The sequence below is a fragment of the Neoarius graeffei genome, chromosome 8 (genome assembly GCF_027579695.1).
Source record: "Neoarius graeffei isolate fNeoGra1 chromosome 8, fNeoGra1.pri, whole genome shotgun sequence".
In the NCBI taxonomy this organism is placed as follows: Eukaryota; Metazoa; Chordata; class Actinopteri; order Siluriformes; family Ariidae; genus Neoarius; species Neoarius graeffei.
This window is the reverse complement of record NC_083576.1, coordinates 21,785,424-21,806,548: the sequence shown is the minus strand read 5'-3', so window position 1 is coordinate 21,806,548 and position 21,125 is coordinate 21,785,424. Positions and strand designations below refer to the sequence as shown.

The 21,125-nt window shown below is 40.5% G+C and overlaps 1 protein-coding gene across 2 annotated transcripts; it reads left to right on the top strand.

Annotated features, from left to right (window-relative positions):
- Positions 1-2,091: 2,091 nt before the first annotated feature.
- Positions 2,092-20,872, top strand: pcdh12 (protocadherin 12). Of its 2 annotated transcripts, none has more exons than XM_060927418.1 (4): positions 2,092-5,527; positions 6,558-6,646; positions 9,338-9,486; positions 19,572-20,872. In XM_060927418.1, the coding sequence occupies exons 1-4, from the start codon at positions 2,660-2,662 to the stop codon at positions 19,961-19,963; spliced, it is 3,498 nt and encodes a 1,165-aa protein (XP_060783401.1). In that variant the 5' UTR covers positions 2,092-2,659; the 3' UTR covers positions 19,964-20,872. The 2 variants fall into 2 exon arrangements, with proteins under 2 accessions (XP_060783401.1, XP_060783400.1); XM_060927417.1 differs by having other exon boundaries at positions 6,555-6,646.
- Positions 20,873-21,125: the final 253 nt, after the last annotated feature.

Here is a 21,125-nt window from a genome sequence, read left to right as displayed (position 1 = left end):
ATTCATTGATGCTTTTATCCAAAGCAACTTATTGTTGACACAGGATACAACTGAACAGTTTAGGGATTAAGAGTGCAACAAGGGCAGCTTGGGCAATGCTGGGATTTGAACTCACAACCTTCTGAACACTACCCTAATGTCTTAACCACTGCCTTTTACTTTTGGCAGTAAAACAGCAATATAAAAGGACAGGAATCAGATTATCTGGTGGATACTTCAGTCTACACTGCAAGGTTAATATATGAAAGAAATCATGACAATGGTGGTATAAGGGTTAAATTTGAATGGCATATAGAGTCTTGTGAATGAAAGTATTCAAAGTAATATCGTACATTTTTACCAGTGCAGGCAGGATATGCTGGAGGTATTCTTTAAAAGTTTTCTGATCTATATGTATGTATGTATGTATGTATGTATGTATCTACAGTGGTGCTTGAAAGTTTGTGAACCCTTTAGAATTTCCTATATTTCTGCATAAATATGACCTAAAACATCATCAGATTTTCACACAAGTCCTAAAAGTAGATAAAGAGAACCCAGTTAAACAAATGAGACAAAAATATTATACTTGGTCATTTATTTATTGAGGAAAATGATCCAATATTACATATCTGTGAGTGGCAAAAGTATATGAACTTTTGCTTTCAGTATCTGGTGCAGCAGTAACTGCAACTAAATGTTTCTGGTAACTGTTGATCAGCCCTGCACACCAGCTTGGAGGAATTTTAGCCCATTCCTCCATACAGAACAGCTTCAACTCTGGGATGTTGGTGGGTTTCCTCACATGAACTACTCGCTTCAGGTCCTTCCACAACATTTCAATTGGACTAAGGTCAGGACTTTGATTTAGCCATTCCAAAACATTAACTTTATTCTTCTTTAACCATTTTTTGGTAGAACAACTTGTGTGTTTAGGGTCGTTGTCTTGCTGCATGACTCACCTTCTCTTGAGATTCAGTTCATGGACAGATGTCCTGACATTTTCCTTTAGAATTCGCTGGTATAATTCAGAATTCATTGTTCCATTAATGATGGCAAGCCGTCCTGGCCCAGATGCACCAAAACAGGCCCAACATCAACAAAGCATCAACAATGCTTTTTCTGAGGTCCTCAGAAATCTCCTTTGTTCGTGCCATGATACACTTCCACAAACAACTGTTGTGAAGATCTGACTTTGATAGATCCCTGTTCTTTAAATAAAACAGGGTGCCCACTCACACCTGATTGTCATCCCATTGATTGAAAACACCTGACTCTAATTTCACCTTCAAATTAACTGCTAATCCTAGAAGTTCACATACTTTTGCCACTCACAGATATGTAATATTGGATCATTTTCCTCAATAAATAAATGACCAAGTATAATATTTTTGTTTCATTTGTTTAACTGGCTTCTCTTTATCTACTTTTAGGACTTGAGTGAAAATCTGATGATGTTTTAGGTCATATTTATGCAGAAATATAGAAAATTCTAAAGGGTTCACAGACTTTCAAGCACCACTGTATGTATGTATGTATGTATGTATGTATGTATGTATGTTTGTTTGTTTTTAGGCAGTTAAATTATTAAATGGTTTTAAATCTTTAGAGTTAACCCTTGCTTGTAATTATTTAACTCAATCTCACTACAGTTTAGGTGAGATGATCCTTCTTTAGCACAAACACATCTCAGATTTCTGTGGAAATCTGAGATTAGGATGTCACCAGTTACCCGTGTGGATAGTGCTAGTTATCTATGTTTGAGATAGCACCAGTACTCATGGTGGATAAAAGTTTGCAGCAGGATCCGGTTACAGTTCTCAGGAATCTCTCTCGGTTCTACTTTGAGCGCTGCTCTAATTACTGATGACAGGAGCCGTAGATGCCTGATCTTAATGTGTTTATGTAGACAGGGACAAAAAGGAGAGAAGGCATGAAGAGCTGCAGGCAGTGAACAAGAGAACTGGGATCATATTACTTTAAAATCACATTGCAGGACGCACATTTTCCTTAAGGGGTGGAGTTTTTCCTCTGATCTCTTTTGATTGGCTCACTGGATACCCCCTCAAATTAACATACCAGCCTCTGAGTTCCACACTTCCACACTGAGCAAAGTTTGTGAAGCATGGCATCAGGACCTGTGTGTGAGTGAGTAATGCTTTTGAATAGTGCTGCTTGACAGAGAGAAGTTATTAGATAGCTGATGGTGGGTGTTTTTTTTTGGTAAATCTAATGGACCGTCTCTGAATTTTTCATGGAGATGTTGAAAGAATACTTGAACAGTACATTTCTTTTAGCAATTATTAATTTCTTTTAAAGTATGATAGAAATGGAGAAGAAACTGATTTATTAATTTTTGAATGATTTGAACTCAATTCTGGATAGTAATTTCACAATTGCTGTTCATAATGATCAGAGATGCCAGAATTGATCATTTATTTTAAATTCTAAATAATTTTGAACTTATGTTAGAGTTAATTGAATAATTTATTTTTCTGTCTTTGTAGAGGTAGTGCGGTAGCTTGAGACCTAGAGAACTAGTTCAAGATAGAGAACACATACTGTGTGAAAGTGTACAGCATACAGTTGACAGTGGCTTATAGGTGTTGTTAAGCTGAATTTTAGAGTATTTTTTGGAATGTTCATCTAAGGACTAGCAATTACAAGCTCTCACACAGACATGCTCCAGCTTTGGCTTCTGTTTGTGGCCGGTTTAATTTTCTGTGAATGTCAGCATCTCGACACTGCTCCCATCATTATCCACTATAACGTCTGGGAGGAACAGCCAGCAGGCACAAGGGTGGGCCGCCTGTTGGACAACCTACGTCAGAAAGGAGAGACTGGATCACTGGAGGACTTCCGGATTGTGGAACATGGTCAGGCCCTACCATTCACAGTGGCCAAAAGAGATGGGGTGGTGTCAACACTGGGCCACCTGGACCGGGAGGAGTTGTGTCGTGGAGCTGACCAGTGTGAACTAGCCTTTAGTGTTCTCTATAGGAAAGGTGGAGCGGTGCATTTCCTGCGTGTTAGAGTGGAGGTGATGGACCTGAATGACCACAGTCCTGTCTTCCCTAACCCAATACAGGAGGTGGAGATCTCAGAAACTGTAGGTCTGAGGATGCGTATCCCATTGGACCGTGCTGAGGATCGAGATGCTGGTTCCAATGGCCTGCAGACCTACTCTCTTTCTCCAAACCATCACTTTGCTCTGGATGTCCGTCCCTCTGGAGGTGCCAAACAGCCAGAATTGGTGGTTATTAAAGAACTGGACCGGGAGATGGAATCATCCTTTGAATTAACATTATTGGCTTGGGATAAAGGGAACCCACCTAGGTCTGGCAGCACCAAAGTCAAAGTCATAGTCTTGGACTCCAATGACAACAGTCCTATGTTTGAGGAAAATGCTCCAATAATTGATCTTCCTGAAGACACAGTACAAGGCACAGTAGTTATCAACCTTCATGCTACAGATCCTGACCAGGGTGCTAATGGTGAGGTTGTCTACTCAATCAGTAAACATGCCCCATTAGATGTGCAGAGACTTTTTAGTGTTGATCCTCAAACTGGTGCTGTAGTTTTAAAAGGTCTCTTAGACTTTGAGGAAAAAAGTTCCTATGAGGTAGACATACAAGCAAAGGATCGTGGTCACAATGCTATCCCATCCCACTGCAAGATGCAAGTAAGAGTTCAAGATGTCAATGACAATGCACCTCGGATACACATTACATGGACTCCTGCAGATTCCCCTGCAGCAACTGTGTCAGAAGGGGCATCAAATGAGACCTTTCTGGCTCTTGTCATAGTTTCTGATGCTGATTCAGGTCCAAATGGGGAAGTGCAAGTCCAGATGCAGCAAGGATCAGGCCCATTCCGTCTCAAACAAATGCATGGAGACAACTACATAATTGTTACTAATGGAAGCTTAGATCGGGAGCGACAAATGGAGTATAATATTACTCTTCTTGCTCAGGACAGTGGTGTTCCTTCTCTGTCTTGTGTCAGGCATCTGACTGTCCATGTCCTGGATGAAAATGACAATGCACCAGTATTTTCCAACACTCTTTACACTGGTGTTTTTAATGAGAATAACGCACTTGGATATCGTATATTGACTTTGGAAGCCCATGATATTGACTTGGACCTTAGTGGACGGGTATCGTACTCAATTAGAGAGTCAAATGAACTTGGCACACCAACTGCTTCCTTCTCAGTCCACCCAACCAGTGGGGTTGTTATTGCTGAACAGTCATTAGACTACGAGGAATCACCAACATACTCCTTTATTGTGGAAGCAGTGGATCATGGCTACCCTCCAATGACCAGCAGTGCTACTGTGCTTATTATGATTGAGGATGTTAATGACAACTATCCCATCATCAGAGAACCACATCCCAAGAAGGGTATTGCAGTAGTGAGTGTTCCAGTTAATGCAGAAAAAGGGGAGATTGTGACAGAACTTAAGGACAAAGTTCATGGAACCCTGCATCCATTGAGCAATCATTCTTCTCAATACAGGCATGAAGGGTTTTTGGCCACAACCATATTAGCAAGTGACTCTGACTCTAGTCTCAATGGAAAACTCCAATTTAAAATAATAGAAGGGAACCCCTCCAGGCTGTTCCAGTTAGATGAAACCACAGGTCAGTTATATGTGAACACTACCAATGCTACAGAATTGATTGGCAAAACTTTTAAAGTGGTTATTGCAGTGTCAGACATGGGAACACCCCCACTTGTCACACAGACAACACTGGAGGTAACATTCATCAATCTTCGTGACCACCTTAAGAACTCTGCTCCTGGACAACAGGCCCAGTTCAGCTTCACAATGCTTTTAGCTATCTGCATTGGGGGAACCTGCTTGCTTTTGTTGCTAACTGTTGCTTTGGTCACCACATTCTGTCGCCCAGAAAAACGAGACACTCGTGCTTACAACTGCAGACAAGCTGAATCTACTTACACTAGTCACCCTCGCAGACCACAGAAACACATTCAGAAAACAGATATACAGCTGGTTCCTGTCCTAAGGGGTCGAAAAGATGACCCACCTGAAGAGGAGTCCCAACCACTTTCATCTGGTTCTCCTCTGCCAGAAGAACCTCACCCAGAAGGCCAGCTCAGTTTTTCACCAACACTTGCTCACCTGGTACAAACTCAAGCTTATGCTGAAAATAATGGTACCCTTCCATTCACACAGAGCAAGACACTCAGGAAACCTGGGAGCATAGAATGCCCACATAGCCCTACAACACCATACCGAACCCTGCGCAAGGCACGAAACCTTTCTTCCTCCTCATCCTTGCATTCACAGACCAACACTCTGAGACGCCACAAGCCTGAAGAAGTAAATACACAGACTGATTCCCAAGCTGTAGCTTCTAGTCCTTTCACACAGGCCACTTTAAGGAGGACAAAAAACTCAGAAAAAAATGGAAGGCTTGAGGAACAAGACCATCGACAAATACTGAGAAATTTGATGCGCTTATCCATGGCTGCTCTTGGAGAAAACTCACTTCAGCTGTCTTCAGCTTCACCTGAGGTTCAGGTAAGAGAGTGATATAAAAAGATAACATACATAAGTTATAAGAAAACTTTTTGGTATTGCTTATATTTTGATTTTTTTAAACTTTCATAGATATCAAAATTATAAGAGATGCTTTATGTGTTTTGTCACACAAATGAGCTGTCTCTATAAATGGGGGTGTATGTCTTGGTGGCCTGAGGGGACAGCTGACAGATGATATTGGTATTAAGGCATTGAGTTTATTCAGGCATGTCTCAGACACTGTAACCCACACCATTGTGCTTCAGGAGAAATTTAACAACTTTCAATATCACATGACAAACTTTTTGAATTAAAGAAAAACACAGATTAACTCAAGGTCTGTCTGCTGAACCCAGATACTGTATGTCTGACTAATAAAATATCTGCACATAATACAGTCCTGCCTTTGATGTACAAAACACTGGGCTTGGGAAGTTAGTAAAACTTGACCATTTTCACTTGGCATCTATAAGAAAAGAAAAAAAAACTTAATAGTTATGTCAAAACAATTGGTAAAATAATGTGTATTGCATTCTCTGGACCTATGTTCATCCAGATACATCTTGTACATTTAGCAGAACAAAAGGACTGGGGGTGTGTTCGAACCCTTATATGAATAGCAAAGCAAGATCCCCCACCCCTATCTATCTTTACCTCTCTATTCACCCTCCTTTGTCTACTTGGCCTAACTGGAACTTTGACTTAAGGCGAGATTTAAGTAGAGGAAATGGAGCTGAAACATTGCGGGGTCTATGACCCTGTGGCAAAGGCTGGGTTCCTAAGGTATATCCTGGCAGGATGCAGCTTGAAGAAGAATAGGCCCTACGTAGGAATGGCTTCCTGTCTCACTTACCCAGCCTCAACGCTCTCTGCCCTCCATCTGACTTTTTTTCTTGCTCAATAACCTGGTGTTTCCTTTCCCTTCTTCATCTCAGGCTGCATCCGCCCCCTAACAAAGAAATTTTAATCAGGTTTTGCTGAAATGTGTAAAATGTAATAGTAAGAGATCATTCTTCTTCTTCCACAGCAGGTGTCCCAGCTGTTGTCTCTGCTGCATCAGGGCCAGTTTCAACCTCGACCAAATTTCCGTGGCAACAAATATTCCCACAGAGGTGGCCGGTAAGCCCTCTGATTTCTGTTTACTATGTTTCTTTCTATTGATTATAATCTTTGCAATGAAAAATAGAAGCGTACATGTCCAAAAAGACAGCACAGACATTTTAATTTTTGTGAAGCATGCAAATGTGAGGAACACTGGAGCAAATGGTTGACTCATAAACAAAGTGCCACACAGTGAATACCAGAAAATGGTGTCTCATAGCCCTCAATAGCCACCTTGGCACCAGGTGATACATAAAGCATGCTTGAGCAGGACACAGTATATGTCTCACTCATATGACTAACACGTCAGTGTCAGTAAAAGATACAATCACCTCACCATTCATCCTCCAGCCAGTTTATAGCTTTTATTTGACTCCATTACAGTGAATCTAGTAAATGTTATTTCAAAAAGGAAATTTGGCAGGCAGGACTTGACCAGACCAAGAGCCAAACAATCATAATAAGTGCTTATATACAGTAGTTACGTTCAATTTAGGAGAACAACAAGAAAGGCACTGATGACACTTGATTTAAGACTTAAGCACTATGGATCACATCTTAGCATGCAGATAATTTTTATTTTAGGATTATATTTAAAACTTTAATATCAAAAATATGATAGCTTCATTTTTATCTATGGTGTGTTGACAATTCAAAAAGTGTCGGATTACATATTCTTTCATGTGCCCAGTGTATGTGTGGGCTATTCTTTGTGATAAATGTGTGTGTGCGGTGTGTGTGTGTGTGGGGGGTTATGTTGTGCTCTTAAACTTTAATCTTAATCTATGTTACTAATGAAGGAACCTTTAGCTTTGACTTTACTGTCTGACCTCCAGAGTTTTGTTCTGTATTGTGTCTTAAATATTGACAGTCTCTTAAACCACTGTGCTTCTCTACTGTGCCTTTTTATATTTTCAAACATGACATAATATCATTGTGTACAAATAATTTGATATACATTCAGCATATATTAATTAATGAGTGTCCATCAGGACATCAGCATTCGCGTGTCCTCTTACACATGAGTTTTGCTCAGGGGTACATTTGTGAAAAGATGTCAGGGGATAATAATGCATTTAACTGAGAAAGGGGGTTGGGGTACTTACTTTTGGCTAGATTTGCAAGATATTTCTCATGAATTGCTCTGAAAAACTTTAAAACCATTTTCACAAGGAGAAGAAAACTGAAGTTATATTATCTTGGCAGGTGCAGAAAGACAGCTAGCGAGCCAGCCTACTAATGTAATATACTAATTATTGGGGGCGGCACGGTGGTGTAGTGGTTAGCGCTGTCGCCTCACAGCAAGAAGGTCCTGGGTTCGAGCCCCGGGGCCGGCGAGGGCCTTTCTGTGTGGAGTTTGCATGTTCTCTCCGTGTCCGCGTGGGTTTCCTCCGGGTGCTCCGGTTTCCCCCACAGTCCAAAGACATGCAGGTTAGGTTAACTGGTGACTCTAAATTGACCGTAGGTGTGAGTGTGAATGGTTGTCTGTGTCTGTGTGTCAGCCCTGTGATGACCTGGCGACTTGTCCAGGGTGTACCCCGCCTTTCGCCCATAGTCAGCTGGGATAGGCTCCAGCTTGCCTGCGACCCTGTAGAAGGATAAAGCGGCTAGAGATAATGAGATGAGACTAATTATTGGGATATAGTGTAATATGAGGGTGGCATGGTGGTGCAGTAGTTAGCATTGTTTCCTCACAGCATGAAGGTTCGTGGTTCAAATCTCAGGGGTGAAAGGGGCCTTTTTGTGTGGAGTTTGCGTGCTGTCTGCGTGGGTTTCCTCCGAGTGCTCTGGTTTCCTTCCACAGTTCAAAGACATGCTGATTAGATAAAAATACCCAGCCACTGTGGTTGAACAAACCAGTGCATACTTAGTGCCGGTCCCAAGCCTGGATAGATTGGGGAGGGTTGCGTTAGGAAAGGCAACCAGTGTAAAAAGAAAAAAAACCTATGCTAAATCAAATATGCGGATCATGATAATCCGCTGTGGTGATGCCTAACGGGAGCAGCTGAAAGAAGAAGAAGATTGGGAATATAGTATAATTAAATATTAAGACATTTCATCAGGATTATAAATGCAAATTTTGTATATTATTCACTGCTAACATCTTCCACTGGTTAAAATATATATATTTTTCAATTTCACACGGATGAAAGTGATGGACATCTTAAGTCAAGCCAACAGAACCTGAATCTGAATTTGTAATCCTTTGAGGAAAAAGTTTATACTTTCAGTGCTTGAAAAAAGTACAATTTTATGCTTTTGAAAATTGTAGGCTAAAAAAAGAGTTAGTAAAAATACACGTTAAAAAATTAAACTGTCGGAAAATAATTCAGGTAGAAAATTATCAGGTTAAAACAATTCAACAGTTTTACTGAAGAAAAATTCAGGTCGAGCTATTCAGAGAAAAAATCCAGGATACTCAGAAAGCGCAACAAAGCCAGGCTCGAATAGAACTTCATTCTTGCCAATCACAACATACCTCACAACAACAGAAAATTGAAAAGGGGATGAAAATTAAGATGGCAGATGTTTTTTTGTCATTTTATATAACTGAGAATGACCAAATGAAAAACATTTGTCGTGCAAAAGTTGAAATGGTGCAAAAGAACTCACCACCACCCCTGAAATCTTTCTACAGTTTGAACTCTGAGCAAACATTTATCAATGTGTCAGATGATGATTGATTGCTTTTGTTTAACTGGACTCAAGGTCTGGCGCACAAGATGCTGATTGGCTGAGTACTAAAGACAGTGGGCACGGGGAAAGTGAACCTGGAGATGTGGACTGGGAGGCAGGCAGAGACTCCCCCATCGACCCCTTATTGGAGGAGGGTCTCACAAATCTGCTCAGCAACCACGGTTAGAATCTTTAATGCTTTATACTGAGAGTTATAATAACATGTTTGGGTCAACTTTTCTTTCAGTCAAATTTGTCATTGCATGCTGAATAAATATGAGGGTGAGGGTCAGGCTAAACCACGGATTCCCTGAAATCATAATTTCTGCCATGTGCTATTCATTTGATATGGTGTGTGATTACATGACATGTGAACTGCGTAAAGTTCAAACTGACACATTACTCCACATACAAGTGAAACATGTCTTGACAATAATTCCATTAGCCAAAATGGAGTTATTAGCATGACATTTCATTTACACATGACTAACATTTAAGGGAATGAAATTTCATACTGTTTTTATTCATCAGTGCTGTGGTTCTCAATCAGTGCTTAGAATTTTATGCATTGCCCAATTTATTTATTTATTTATTTATTTATTTTCTGTTCTAACAAGCCTGCTCAACTCATCAGCTAATTATCAGCCTTTCATGAGGCTACCATGAGGCTCAGCTGTGCTGAGGCAGGGAAATCAGATAGTAGAGATCCTCCAGGGCTTGAATCAAGACCTATTGGCCTACAAGCTTTGAACTTACTTATCCTAGAGTTCTACTTCATCCAGAACCTTGTAATTCTCCAACCTGACAGCACAGTTTATAAGAAGGTTCATTCCCAAAGGCACAATAACTGAGCTGAAAATTGAAACCAGCTAGCTTTCAGCTTAGTTTCCACAAATGTCAGTTTAAACCTGATGGAAAAAAAAGCCCCACTCATTTTGTTTTAAGTGCACATTACATTTATAGAAATGTTACTGTGGATTAATAAAATAATTCATAATCAGCTCAGGGGCAGCATGGTGGTGTAGTGGTTAGCACTGTCGCCCCACAGCAAAATGGTTCTGGGTTCGAGCCCAGTGGCTGATGGGGGCCTTTCTGTGTGGAGTTTGCATGTTCTCCCTCTGTCTGTGTGGGTTTCCTCCGGGTGCTCCGGTTTCCCCCACAGTCCAGAGACATGCAGGTTAGGCTAATTGGTGGCTCTAAATTGACTGTAGGTGTGCATGTGAGTGTGAATAGTTGTTTGTCTCTATGAGTCAGCCCTGCGATGGCCTGGCAACTTATCCAGGGTGTACCCTGCCTATATACCATAGTCAGCTGGGATAGGCTCCAGCTTGCCTGCGACCCTGCACAGGATAAGCGGTTATTGATAATAAATGGATGGATAACCAGCTCACAATGTCAACAAACATCCCAAGAAATGTTGGGATATTTTCCAAAATGCAATACAAACAGAAATCTGGGATGTGTTAATTCATGTGAACCTTTATTTAACTGACAAAAGTACAAAGAAAATATTTTCAATAGTTTTCCTGACCAACTTAATTGTATTTTGTGAATATAAACAAAGTTAGAATTTGATGCCTGCAACACACTCAAAAGAAAAGTTGAAAAGATATTCAAGTAACATCATTTTGGAAGATTCCACAATAAGCAGGTTAATGATTGGGTATAAAAGGAGCAGCACCAAAGGCTCACTCTTTGCAAGCAAGGGTCGTGGCTCACTCCTTTGTGCCAAAATTTGTAAGAGAATTGTTCATGAATTCAAAAAGAACATTTCTCAACACAAGATTTTGGGTGTTTCAAGATCTACAGTACATACGTAATATTGTGAAAAGATTCAGGGAATTTGGATACATCTCCATGCATAAAGGCAAGGTCTGAAACCACTGTTGAATGTGCGTGGCACTCAGGTGGCACTGCCTAAGAAACCGTCATGCTAATGTGACAAATATAGCCACATGGGCTCAAGAATACTTTGGAAAACCGTTGTCACTTAACACAATCTGCTTCTGCATCCAGAAATGTAACCTGAAACTGTATTATGCAAGGAGGAAACCATTCATCAATTCTATGCAGAAATGCCACCGGTCTCTCTGGGCCTGAACTGAGATGGATCAAAAGACAGTAGAAATGTGTGCTGTGATCAGATGAGTCCATATTTCAGCTTGTTTCCGGGAAAACCGGATGTCAGGTTCTCAGTGCCAAAGATGAACACAACATCCAGTTTGTTGTCAGAGAAAGGTGTAAAAGCCAGCATCTGTGATGGTATGGAGGTGCATCAGTGCCCACAGCATGGGTGAGTTGCATGTGTATGAAGGCACCATTGATATATTGGGGAATATATTGGGATTTTAGAGAGACATATTCATCAAGGCAACATCTCTTCCTGGGAAGTCCCAGTTGCGCAGCTGAAGTCTTGTATCAAGCAAGAATGGACAAAAATTCCAATTGCAAAACTGCAACAATTAGTATCCTCAGTTCCCATACGATTAAAACGGAAAGGTGATGGAACACAATGGGAATAATGCCGCTGTCCCAACCTTTTTTTGAGTGTGTTGCAGGCATAAAATTCTAACTTTGTTTATATTTACAAATACAATTAAGTTGGCCAGGAAAACTATTGAAAATATTTTCTTTGTACTTTTGTCAGTTAAATAAAGGTTCACAAGAATTAACAAATCACAGATTTTTATTTTTTATTGCATTTTGGAAAATATCCCAACTTTTCTGGAAATTGAGTGAGTACATCAGTTAAGGAAATAGTTACACACCCTCACCTACCCTCATTTCTCATGACATTTTATATTTAACTGTACTTTAGGTTCTATAAATTCTTAAGGTAAGATTGAAAAGCTCTGCATCATCATGTTACTTTAAGGCTTCATAGTACTATATTAGTATCTTTTACCATAAAGGATGTCTATAGAATGGTATAAGTGCATTATATATCCATTTAAATACCTTTCTTCTAACATGTTCATACCATTTCTGCGTTAAATAAATATTTTTATGTGTATTGTATATACATACTGTATATAATGTAAGCAGTAGGTGAACTGTTTGTTTTCAGCCTTTGCATAGAGTGTTAGTAAATGCTGGTATGGGCTTCCTTCCTTGTATTGTTCTGAATTTCATCATATTCTGACGGCCTCAATTCCTTCAAATCAAAGGCTCATGGCTTGTTTTTTCACTTGCCAGACTTTAAATGCCTTTAGGTTGGACCAGAAGGTCCTTATCTTTAAGCTGAAGCTTTTTTAAAAGCAGTCTGACAGTTATAGGTACTGTAACCTCAGAAATGGGAGTAAATGTGTGTGTTTGTGTAGCAGAGTTGAATCAGCCTTCCTTAAGGGTATCATCTGTTAACAGGGTTTACTCATGGTGATTAACAGTGACAGTGACTCTCGTCTTTAAAGCGTGTTTAGTGCAGTGCTCAAAAGTCATAACTTCTTTCTCCTAAGGCTACTCTTATCCTGAGAGTTCTTCTTACACATTCAGACATCATGGAATGGGGAGCAAAAGGGCATTGCGTGTGACACAGTATATACAGGGGGGCTGTACTTTGCAGCCTTGTGTGTGTGTGTGTGTGTGTGTGTGTGTGTGTGAACGCAAGTGTCTGTTTTCACATTGCTTTGAACACAGTCAGACTGTGGTGTCTCTATCTCCCCTCAAGCTTTTTATTCCTCACTCTCTTTCATACTGAAAAGGTGAGCTGGCTGATATGATGATAAAATATAGATACTATTATACTTTTTTCTCAGATATTGCAGGTTGGTATGGTGTATACGCTGTGATCTAATCACTGATATGGTGAAGTAGTTCTGTCTTGTCAGAGCTTTATATAAATCAGGGGTAAAGCTGTAACTTTTTCAACACAAGAAAGTCATCAGGATGAAGTGTTTTGTGGTTTCTCTGTAACATGACATGCTGCGTTTTTTTGTCTTATGATTAAAAAGACAGAATAAAAAAAGAGAGGTGATGAGGGAATGATTGTTCAAAGCTGTTACAATGTAGGTCATAACAGGGACTACTTTGTTTGGTTAATGTTCCATGAGATTAAATGTAATTATAAATGGATAAAACAGATAATGTATAATTTTGGGTGGCATGGTGGTGTAGTGGTTAGCACTGTCGCCTCACAGCAAGAAGGTTCTGGGTTTGAGTCCAGTGGCTGACGGGGGCCTTTCTGTGTGGAGTTTGCATGTTCTCCCCGTGTCTGTGTGAGTTTCTTCCAGGTGCTTCAGTTTCCCCCACAGTCCAGAGACATGCAGGTTAGGCTAATTGGTGGCTCTAAATTGACTGTAGGTGTGAATGTTAGTGTGAATGGTTGCTTGTCTCTGTGTGTCAGCCCTGCACTGATCTGGGGACTTGTCCAGGTTGTACCCCACCTCTCACCCATAGTCAGCTGGGATAGGCTCCAGCTTGCCTGCGACCCTGTACAGGATAAGCGGTTACGGATAATGGATGGATGTATAATTTTTAAATGAATTTGGAAAAATTAATGAATTAAAATTTCAATTAATTGTAGTGGTATCAGAGGAATAAAACACTTCAGGACTTGTTTCCACTGCGATTTATTCCTTACTGATTCAGGATCTAATATGAATTATTTAATCACTCAAATAAATCTAACTGGTCTGTCGAGTTTAAAGGGTTAAATATGATTTCACCAACCTCTCAAGTACGAGCCCATCTTTCTGGAGTAGCACAAAGAACATACTTTTAAGTATTAGGTCATAGCATGTGATTTGAGACATGACTCAATTTTGTCATGGCTTCTTGTAAATGCAGTGCTACAAATGGAAAAAAAAATCATGTTTGATTCCTTGGTCCATCTTGGCTTAGGCTCATACATAGGGGCAGGCAGGTGGGGCAGAGCCCAGCCATTCAACAAATGCTCATTTTTATAAAGTACTCATTCTCAACTCCATACATTTTGAATTGTGTTGAAACACTTATTACCACATTTGAGTGAAGAAATGATTTTAAAATGTTTCTATTTGACAGATACAAACTCGACAAGCTAAATGGGGTTATTATTGCACCTTGTGGTAAGTAAGAGAACTGCAGCATACAATGCAAAGATATGTTACTTGCTATGAAAAAAACCCCAGTAGGATTAAAAACCTTCAGGGGAAAAAAACCTACTGGAAACCACACTCCTTGACTGAATGCAGCATTTGAGCTCCAAAGGGTTAGAGCTGCAATCTTGATATTTCAAACTTGATGTCAAACAGCTGTCTGGTTACAACTGTCCAACAAGCTAGTGGATTAATAAAACTGTTTTAACTAGTTTTATATGAAACTGTTATGAATATTTTCTGTAAAATGTGTTCATAAATAATTCCATCTTATTTTTTAAAAAGCACATTAAAAATAAGTGCTGGATAAAAATCCATCTCTCTTATATAAATAAAGGTACAAATTTTGTTGTCTGGTGGTCAAGTGTTTGCCATTCACTTACAAGCGGGTTCCCTGTGGTGGTACATGTACATCGGTCGTTCATACGTACGCATGTCTTACGGTTGCAAAAGCCATCAAAAATCAGATTGATGCATTACCATATTCTCTTAAGTATGGAGCTCTGCTCCATGCACGGGGAGCTCTGCCAATAATCAGATTCAAGCTTGATCTCATCTCATCTCATTATCTCTAGCCGCTTTATCCTGTTCTACAGGGTCGCAGGCAAGCTGGAGCCTATCCCAGCTGACTACGGGCGAAAGGCGGGGTACACCCTGGACAAGTCGCCAGGTCATCACAGGGCTGACACATAGACACAGACAACCATTCACACTCACATTCACACCTACGGTCAATTTAGAGTCACCAGTTAACCTAACCTGCATGTCTTTGGACTGTGGGGGAAACCGGAGCACCCGGAGGAAACCCACGCGGACACGGGGAGAACATGCAAACTCCACACAGAAAGGCCCTCGCCAGCCACGGGGCTCGAACCCGGACCTTCTTGCTGTGAGGCGACAGCGCTAACCACTACACCACCGTGCCGCCCTCAAGCTTGATTAGAATGAAATTTCTTCAAGTAAACAGCTCAATCGGAATGAAATATCCCATTCTGACTGAGAATTTAATCAAGTAAAAGAGTAGATGTAGAAGTCTGATAGCCATGTAAATGCTCGATTGCATTGCCTTATGCAACTGTAACCTTCTGCGCATGTTCAGGACGCCTTCATGCAGTGATGTCATTGTTGGATAGGAGAAACACAGCAGGAAACATGCCAGGGAATGTGTGCATGTCAGAAATTCTATTCTGATTGTACGCTACTCTTGGGACACAAAAACACATATCTAGTTGATCATCCATCCATTATTCGTAACCACTTATCCTGTGGATGGTTGCGGGCAAGCTGCAGCCTATCCCAGCTGACTATGGGCAAGAGGCAGGGTACACCCTGGACAAGTTGCCAGGTCATCGCAGGGCTGACACATAGAGAGACACAACCATTCACACTCACACCTACTGTCAATTTAGGGCCACCAATTAGCCTAACCTGCATGTCTTTGCACTGTGGGGGAAACCAGAGCACCTGAAGGAAATCCATGCAGACATGGGGAGAACCAGTGCCGGATTAACTATATGGGCCTGCGGCACAGTGCCCAGGGGCACTAACCACTCACAGCCAGTGGGGGGGCACCACATGACAGAAACTTTAAAAATATTTTTCGTGAATGTTTGTACACTTAAAATGGTTATACACTTGACATTGTTAAATAGTCATATATAATTCATTATGAACACTAATTTCATAAGAACAACAACAATAATCATAATTCTGAGCAAGAGTGGCCTATGTGACCATTAACCCCCCTTTCCTCAACCTGTCAGTTGAGCCAGTCCACCTACGATGAAATGTATCAATTTTTTAAAAACCGCGGTAGAAATGAAAAATGGACAGACATCAATTGAGTGGTTGTGTGAAGAGAAAATTAAAAAAAGAGAAAGACTCCAGGCGTGTAGCTGCAATTAAAAATGTTCCAGTGTTAGATCGTTTTTTTATAAAAACATCAACAACTGCTGTCACTACCAGTGCTGAAGCCGAAGCTAGTGAAATCAGCGATGCTAGTGAGGGAGATGGCCCTGCTAGCACTAGCCGGGGAGATGCAACCACAGCCAGTGTTAGCCGAGGGGTCGGTGACGACGAGGATCCCCTTGAGGAAGATGGGAGTGAGGGAGACCCCGGGAAGGAGGATATGTGCGAAGCCACTTTAAGCCAGGTAGAGATCAGTTCACACCATGGTGACAAGAAGGAAGATGAGGGTGTTATGGATGTCAACCAAGCGCAGCCGACACCAGTAGAACACTTCTCTATTTCAACTGATCCTGCGCTATGGGGAGATCTAACGGAGTTGAAAAAAGAACTGGCTAATAGATGGATGCTGTTTAAATTGCTGATGCTGTTTGAATTGATACACATTTTGAATTGAGACATTTTAATATGGATAGAATAGAGTATGGATGCTTTGAAGGTTTTTATTGAGACATACAAATATATGCTGCTCATTTTTGAATAAGACATTTCAATATGCCTACATGCATATCGTTGGTTGTTTTCAGTGAATTTGATGGGCTGATGTAGCCTACTTAATAAATTTTCAATGAGGAAGAATGACCTTGTTTATGTGTACTATTGTTTATGTATATGCTACTATTTTTGACAGCAAAGGGCAAGGTTTGTGAATGTGTGCAGGAGGTTACTGAACGCATGCGCGCAGGGTGGTGGTGGTGGTAGTGGGGGCACTTGAGGTATAGTGCCCAGGGGCACCGCATTGGCTTAATACGGCACTGGGGAGAACATGCAAACTCCACACAGAAAGGCCCCCATCAGCCACTGGGCTCAAACCCAGAACCTTCTTGCTATGAGGCGACAGTGCTAACCACTACACCACTGTGCCGCCCTATCTAGCTGATCATTTTCATGTAAATGGTATGCTTGGAAATTGCAGATCAGAATGAATTCATTGCAAATGTAAAGAATATATGCAGTAAACGTAGCTACTGTGACCAGTGAATTTGTTTTTGTAAAAATCCATTTGAATTTGTAATCAAAACAAACACTGCCATTTTGACAAGTTTAATCTAGATTGTTATCTAGGCAGTGACATAATTAGCTAGGTTGTTAATGTATTTCGAGTGTAATTATCAGCAACCAATATGCATGCAATTGCTTATACACTCATAACATCTGATTTCAATAAAGTCATGATTGAAAAATTTGTGCACTAAAAGACTGATGAGCTAAATTTCTTTACACATGACAGAAGGCAAATTGAACATGGACGTTGCAATATTATGTCTGTTCACGTTTCTTAAGCTGTTGTTATTTCTGGGGGTACTGACTTTAAGACCAGACTACCTTCCGTTCTCTTAATGAAAAATTGGTGTACATAGAAAGTTTATTCAAGTCTTGTTGAGTCTTAAGTGCCTATTATGGGGTTACGCTGAAATTTATGAGATAGTAGCCTATAGTATAAGTCAAGTGTGATGCCTTGACACTCAGCTTAATTTTGTTCAAGGCTATGTCATTATTAATGTCCTGCCCCAGCAAAGCGACAGGCACGACCTGCTGCTGCTTGTTCGGTAAGTTAACATGTGAGTTTGATTGTAAGCAAGTGTTAAACAGACTTCTGGAGTTGGAACCCTCCTGGTGTGGTGGCTGTTTGGCTGTGGTCAGGCTTTGTAGGTGATTTAAGAGCAGTGTCTGGTTTTAATCAGAGTATAATTGGGTTTTGAGAGATTAATGAAATCCCCATGGTTTCCCCCTGTAATTATTTTTAACAAGTAGAGAGAGAGTGATTGAGAGAGAGTATTAGATGTTTGTTTATAAGTGAATAAGAAGGAGAGATGAAGACTTAGGGAATGAGCAGCAGAGTTTGAGTCCATGTGTGTGTTAATAAGCGAGAAAGAACAAAGCAGAAGAAGAGAGCTGGTTTGCCTCGACTGATGTGACTGAGTGCGTGTGGTTCGAGGTTGTGAGCATGTGTATTGAAGTGGTCCATGTGGGTTTGTTTGATCATGACCTACCATGTCTGAGCAGTTATACACACAAACACACCATGCCACCAGCAGCAGCTCTGGTGTAAAGTCAAGCATGTTTCCTTTGTTTCTCAACTTGCTTTAATCTGAAATCTTCTGACACTGTGCTCAGTTTTGAGGTTCCTCCATGGGAAACCTATATATACAGTATATATTTAAGAAAAAAGAGCAGCACATGAAAGCTGGTTGTTTGAGATTCATAGCAGTTGCATGGTTTGCTTATTGGCCGTTTGATGATTCACGTGTGGTTGAGGACCGCAGGAACCTCACTCTTCCTCCTATTCAAAAATGCATGACTGCAGTGAAACTTAAAATAAACAGGCTATGGCAAGCTTAAAGAAATTCAGCTTGCTTCATTCACGTAATGTGAAGCGTGGACAGGATGCTTTGGGATTGTTTGTTGATGCAGTCAGGAGTGATAGTAACAGGAAATACACAGAAGTCTTTGAGGCTGTTTAGCTTATACATTCAGGTGTGTGTGTGTGTGTGTGTGTGTGTGAGAGAGAGAGAGAGGTTTGAAAAAAGCTGGTAGTGATTATATTAGGTAAAGTTATTAAGGATATAAGTGTCCTTAGGCCATGCTCCTCATTAGTCCAGCAGAGAGGAAACAGGCTAGCAAAATCCAGCTGCCTTTTCTGAGACCAAGTTCAAAACACAGCTTGTTGAAAGTAACCTGAATCACTTTTTTTTTGGATGTGTGTTTTGTTTATTAAAATAACTTACTGACCAATTAGAGCTCATTTGGCCAACACAAGGACCCCTGCAGTCTGTCTTGCTAGCAGTTTAATATGGTTAAATAATCACAGGAAAGTGGGATTTTATTTCAGCTGTTTTGTTGCAGGTTTTTTTTTTTAAATTTGGGATAAGAAATTAAGTCACAACCATGAAGATTTTCTCTGAATGGAACCACTAAAGCAAAGGAATCAGTGGCTAGCTAAATAAAGATAAATGCTGCCCCTCTTCACCATTTCCTCCCATCCTGTTATTCCTTCATGTTTACTCATTTGTTTTTTCAAGGGGGAAGCGCATGAATATTTTAGTCGTTGTATTTGCTGCTTTAAAAAAATTCCTAATCACCATGTAGGCTTTAAGTGGAAATGCACTCATCCCACACCTGTTTCCTCAAACATTAAAAAATTTAAACCTCAAAAATGAGTGGTAAACCACAGCAAAAGCAGATCTGACATTTCAGCCTAAACCCCATTTCTCTCTCTTCTCCAGATGATGTGTTCTCAGATATCCCTGACCCAGCGTGGATGGCTCGGCTGTCCCTTCCTCTGAGCAGCGACTATCATGACAACCTTTATGTCCCTGATGGGCTTCCACCCTCAGAAGGTCAGAGCTCCACTTTTGATGGCCCAAATGACTCCGCTTCCTTCTCTACCTTTGGTAAATCCCCAGAGAAGACTGGCTCTTTAGGAGGTGAAACACTGCTTTCAGAAGTAAGCACACTGTTTGAGATGCTAATGACGCAGAAGGCTGACGCTCAGCCGCGGTCAGACATCCTCTACAGACTTTCTGCAGCTTATCGCCGCTCCCTCGGCCTCGATGGCCATCAAGGGCCAAATGAAAAATCTCCTATAATACGTTGTGCCACTCCAAACCAATACTGATGTTCAAGTGCCATATGAACAGTGCGAACACTTACCTTTCCCTTCCCGCATCATTTAATTTTTTTTACTGTTGCAATCTCAAACTGGTGTTGATTTCAAGCAACTTTGTCATATCGTCATCTATTTCTTGGGGAGGTCTGTCTGGTACAGGCCAGATAAGGCAAAATACAAAGACCTCTTTCATATTTCCTGGAATAAACTTTACATACTCTTTTGCAATAGAGTGAAACTGTGATAAGGAGACAAGGAGGCGGTTTTCCCTCTACTTCAGCCTGTAACCCAAATTACTCTACAGTGGTGCTTTTCTCACAAAGTAGTTTATGAGGCCTATGGCTTTGTATGAGTTTAGACAAGGAAATGGCTCTTTGTCTTCTTTTAAGACTAAACACCAACAGAACAAATCCTGTCTCAGAGGAGGAATGTGTGAAATTTTTAACCACAATGGTTTATAAGTAGTCTTGCTTCCTCTGCCGTAGCCAGACTCCTGATTATTGTTTCCTGCTTCTCTTTTGTAAATAATATACAAAACAAAAATTCAGTATTTGGAGTCTCGAAGATTGTAAATAATAGCAATATAGCATTGATTCAGTGATTATAGAATATAACAATGATTCAGTGATTTTATGATGATTCAGTGACCCTCATCCTCCACATTCTATTGTTTCAAAAATACAGTAATAAAGTAAAACTAAAAGAAACAAAACATCACACACAACATTTGCCACACGATCTGTGTGAGACCTAAAAGGGAAAGGTTATTGACCTCGAAACACTAGACATAGATTTCGTTTCCATACACATTATTAGGAATGATGTGTGCATTTTTACATGTGAATAACTGAGAGCACTTTGTATATAACTTTTTTTTTGTATACAATATGAATGAAATAAACATTTCTGAAACATTTGTTTCAAATTTGATGATGGTCATAAACATGCACAAATGGTTAATGAAAATACAAATATAAAGCACGCATGTAACCAATATTTGGGACACACATGCGCGCACACACACACACACACACACACACACACACACACACACACACACACACACACACACCCCTTAGTGGTACTGTATGGTACAGAAGAAGCCTGGTGCTCATGAGACTGACCAATTCTATCATAGGAACACTGGACACAAGAAGGGAACACACTCTAG